Source organism: Hylaeus volcanicus, chromosome 2 (assembly GCF_026283585.1).
Source record: "Hylaeus volcanicus isolate JK05 chromosome 2, UHH_iyHylVolc1.0_haploid, whole genome shotgun sequence".
In the NCBI taxonomy this organism is placed as follows: Eukaryota; Metazoa; Arthropoda; class Insecta; order Hymenoptera; family Colletidae; genus Hylaeus; species Hylaeus volcanicus.
Genome location: NC_071977.1, coordinates 30,512,035 through 30,515,957, shown reverse-complemented (window position 1 = coordinate 30,515,957; position 3,923 = coordinate 30,512,035). Strand labels below are relative to the sequence as shown.

Below are 3,923 nucleotides of genomic sequence, written 5' to 3'. Positions count from 1 at the left end.
GGCGTGCATCACCGGTGGGTCATGGTTGCCCCCACCACGGATGTCGCGCCGCCCCACCACGCGGACAGTGAGATCGAGCGCCGCCTCGCGTCGCAGCAACGAACTACCGGGACGGCGTCAACATGTTGAAACATTGAAATTTCTATGTAATAAGCGGAAATAAAGAGCTATAAAAATGCAGGAATGTTACATGCTCGTTTTATTTCTCGTACAGCGACGTCCTTCGTTGACACCTTATCCACCGTCTCCGTTACCACTGGTAGAGTGCTAGGTTTGCACATTTCTCTTCTAATTTTCTCTTGTTGATCGGTAAATCCGGTCTACGGCGGTAATACTTGTTAGATTTTATTTTCGATTCGAAAACGGATCGAAAGAAATTTGGAAAACTATCTTTACCAGCGGTTCCCTTATTTCCGGCTTGTGGTCGATTTTCTCGAGCAACTTTTTGTGCGGTATGAAGAAAGGTATTTCGTCTCTCCCCCTGTACGAAAGTTTAAGAGCAGAGTTGAACAGCGATTAATTACGTTTTATATTTGTTACGTTTTGTAATTACTTCTTGTAACTGCGAGGTGGTTTTCGACACACTCTGTGTATCAAATTATTCGGAACGGCTTCGTCGAGTACAGGAAACGACTTCGAACTACCTTCCGATTCTCCAGACACGGATATCCGTTCGAAACTTTCTTCGTTTACTTTATGCTTTTTATTCTTATCCATTTTGTTCACCGCGGATAAACTTGCATCTCAAACGGTTAACATTGAATCGTACTACTTCGCGTCGTATACCACCTAACGCGTATCGATTAAACAAACGAAACTCGGTTTCTGAATTGCAACGGATCTTCTTTCTCGAAAAATATTTCGTTCCAAGAGTTTCGTGTTTCTGTATTTATCGTAGCTTTGATTTTTCTATTTATTTATCTTAACAACAACGATATCTTTCGACGCGAAAAAGTAAATCGAAAGTATCGGACTTCTATCCCCGTTATCGATAAAGATAAGGTCCATATTTACCAACTGCTGTTTCGATAAATTCTGCATTGCTTTCGCGAGTCGGAACTTTTTATAAAACGTTCAGTCGGTTGGGTACTTTGTCTGTTTTATTCGTCATTGACGTTTAGGATATTTATCGAGATATCATTAATAGACGGAAGATAGTTAAAATAAGGTTACGATTACGCGTAGGAACCTCGAGAACCTTTTATTGAAATGTATTCATCCTGTGCATCTTGTGGAGACCTCTATGATTGGTAAACACGCCCATCTACGATTCGTATAGTTACAGGTTATCATGGCGAACACCTTCAGTTTCAGTAGAACTACGGATGCGGTATAAGATAAACGCGAGTCGGTCGTGCGATCGTCGCACTATGTCACGTTTCATCACCGATACAGTGCTCTCCACGTAAAATTCCATCTCAGCTTCGATCGGAACGGTGGATTCTCTAAAACGAGTGACGTTCATCGTGGCAACCTGGATCTTTGTTTGAAAACGAGTTACCGTCGACATCACGCTCCTATCGATGAGCGTATTTACGATCGCGTAGCTTCTGTAAGTGTATTAGTCTCGAATTATATTCACTTATATTCGCTGCTCGTAGCAGCGCTCGTTTATTGCATCACTGCCGGGTATTTTAAGTTTTTAAGTCGATCACCTAAAACACCTTAAATAAACGACCACTGATCCGAAAATTTTGATAATCTGAAATTTTGATAATCTTTACATGTTACGAATAATTGTTTTAATATAAACAAAATTACGTTATCCGTTCTTTCTTCGCTATAGTAGTCGACGTATACGTTGCGTTTTCTTTTGTTGTTTTACGTCGACGAAGATAATTTTCAATTGCAAAAACAACTGGCACGAAAAGTAAGCTTTCGACTCGTCACGATAAATCGAAGATTTAACCAAGATTCGAGACGTTTAATCGAGGAGTTATTTTTAATGATCGGTTACTAAGAATTACTAATAAAAATAGATAAATCGAAGCGAGCATTTATATTGCCTGTAAATCGTTTATAAAATTCGTGTCGTTGCTTGCTACGCAACGAACACTTGCTACTGCATCTCGAATACACGTCGCGTCGTGTATCAATCTGAACGTAATTACAACCAATTACCGTTGATCGCGTGTTTCTTTACTTTATTCTTGGAATATTCCACCGGCCAACAGACGAAACAAACGGTTGCTTCAGGTGATTCATCGGGACATTTGTAGGTTACGTTTTCAATTCCGCGAATTTTATCCGCTTTCTTTCGAATGGTTCCTTTCACTAGAAGATTTTTGATCGCTACGTCCAAATAGATGTTACGTTCTCTTTTCACGAGGACACAAAGGATAGTTTTTTGTCATGTTTAGAGTCAACCCAGGGGGTTTCCAGATGTCAAATTAATGAATAAAGATAAAGAATCGATGATGCGAGTGGAAGACACCTATGCAAAGGATTCACGATCATCCGCGATTGCATAATACATTCGTAGAGTAGTCCTTGATATCAAGCGTGCGCAGTACACGTATCTTGTATTCGTATTGATTTTCATTATTTTTCAATCAAATTAAAATTCTAACTAGAGTGCGTTATTGAGTTAAGCTTTCTTAAGAAAATTAAAAAACTACTGGACCGAATTAGAACAAAATCTAATCGGCTCTAAGTTAGATTGATACACATCGATTGCATCATCGATCATTTTGATTTCGCTACTAGTTTCTTAGAAAACGTTAACGAAAAATTTGTTTACATACGTACACACACACACACACACACACGAACAATTTGTTAAAAATTTTAGGGGCAAATACAATAACTTCCCTATAAATCGGAAAGTTAAATATATCAAGCTCTCTGAGGAGATCAATCTGAACATATTATTACTCTCGATCGTTCGTTACGCAGTCCTTTTTTAAAATTCATCGATCAAGGTAATATAGTCGTTGCTTCGATTTTTTAACCAGACATTGTACAAGAAAGAAATCCGTTCGATGTAAATTTCTTCTCGGCAAACTTCAGTCGAACGAATGACGAATGATAATTATCGGTCGCCAACCTATGGTTAAAAATTTTTTCGTCGCGTATAACAAACGTAAACTATAATCTGAAACATGTGTTGCATGGCCGAGTATTTTTGTAGAGTCCTCGCGAACACTTGCCGAAAGTGCGGTTGCAGTTGGTGCGTATGCTTCCCAGATCCCGAGGACGACGATAGTTTCTCGAGTTCGTCATCTTAGCGTTACTGCGAATCGATACGAAAGATCGTATCAGGTGTATGGTAAAATTTGGATCATGCATAATTAACGATCGATATGTTCAAACTTTTACGTGCGTCGATTAGTGCGACGCGATTTAACCTTTATCCTTTGTTACCATTAATTCTTCGCACGAAATGGAATATGTAGAATACAAAGGCTTCGATTATAAATACGTTAAAACGAACGTAAAAGCCGATTCGAGATTTGCATCGATTAATTTTCAGTACCTTTTTTGCATTATTTATAGCATAATAACAGTTCCTTATTGAACCGCGAAATTATACGAAGTTGTCGTCCCGAAGATGGAGCTCTGAACGCAAACTTCCAAAATGGCACGAGGTCGATTCAGACTACAGGGTGTCCCAAAAATGTTGTAAGACATTGAAAGGGGTGGTTCGAGAGGTGATTTGAAACAACCTTTTCCTTAGCGAAAATGTTGTCCGAGGGTTATTGAAGGAGATATTAACGGAAAACATTGACCAATCGGAGCGCGAGTATGCCAATGGGGCGGGACCGTCTAACGCGTAGCCTGCGCTACCACGGCTGCGGTAGCGTATGGGCGTGGTCGCTCCACTGGTATACGCGTGCTCTGATTGGTCAATGTTTTCCGTTAATATCTCCCTAACGAAGTCTCGGACAACATTTTCGCTAAGGAAAAACTTGTTTCAAATCACC

At 39.8% G+C, this 3,923-nt stretch overlaps 2 protein-coding genes across 2 annotated transcripts in view; one reads left to right on the top strand and one right to left on the bottom strand.

Moving 5' to 3' along the window:
• Nucleotides 1-167: 167 nt before the first annotated feature.
• Nucleotides 168-880, bottom strand: LOC128885038 (uncharacterized). The gene is made up of 3 exons (XM_054138778.1): nucleotides 554-880; nucleotides 397-481; nucleotides 168-320 (listed from the first exon to the last, which is right to left on the bottom strand). The coding sequence occupies exons 1-3, from the start codon at nucleotides 715-717 to the stop codon at nucleotides 168-170; spliced, it is 402 nt and encodes a 133-aa protein (XP_053994753.1). The 5' UTR covers nucleotides 718-880.
• Nucleotides 881-1,308: 428 nt separating this feature from the next.
• LOC128872475 (uncharacterized) overlaps nucleotides 1,309-3,923 on the top strand; it is a 4,941-nt gene continuing 2,326 nt past the window's right edge. Inside the window, exon 1 of the mRNA XM_054115210.1 lies at nucleotides 1,309-1,552. The gene's annotated coding sequence lies outside the window, so the exon portion shown is untranslated. The remainder of the gene's footprint in view (nucleotides 1,553-3,923) is intronic.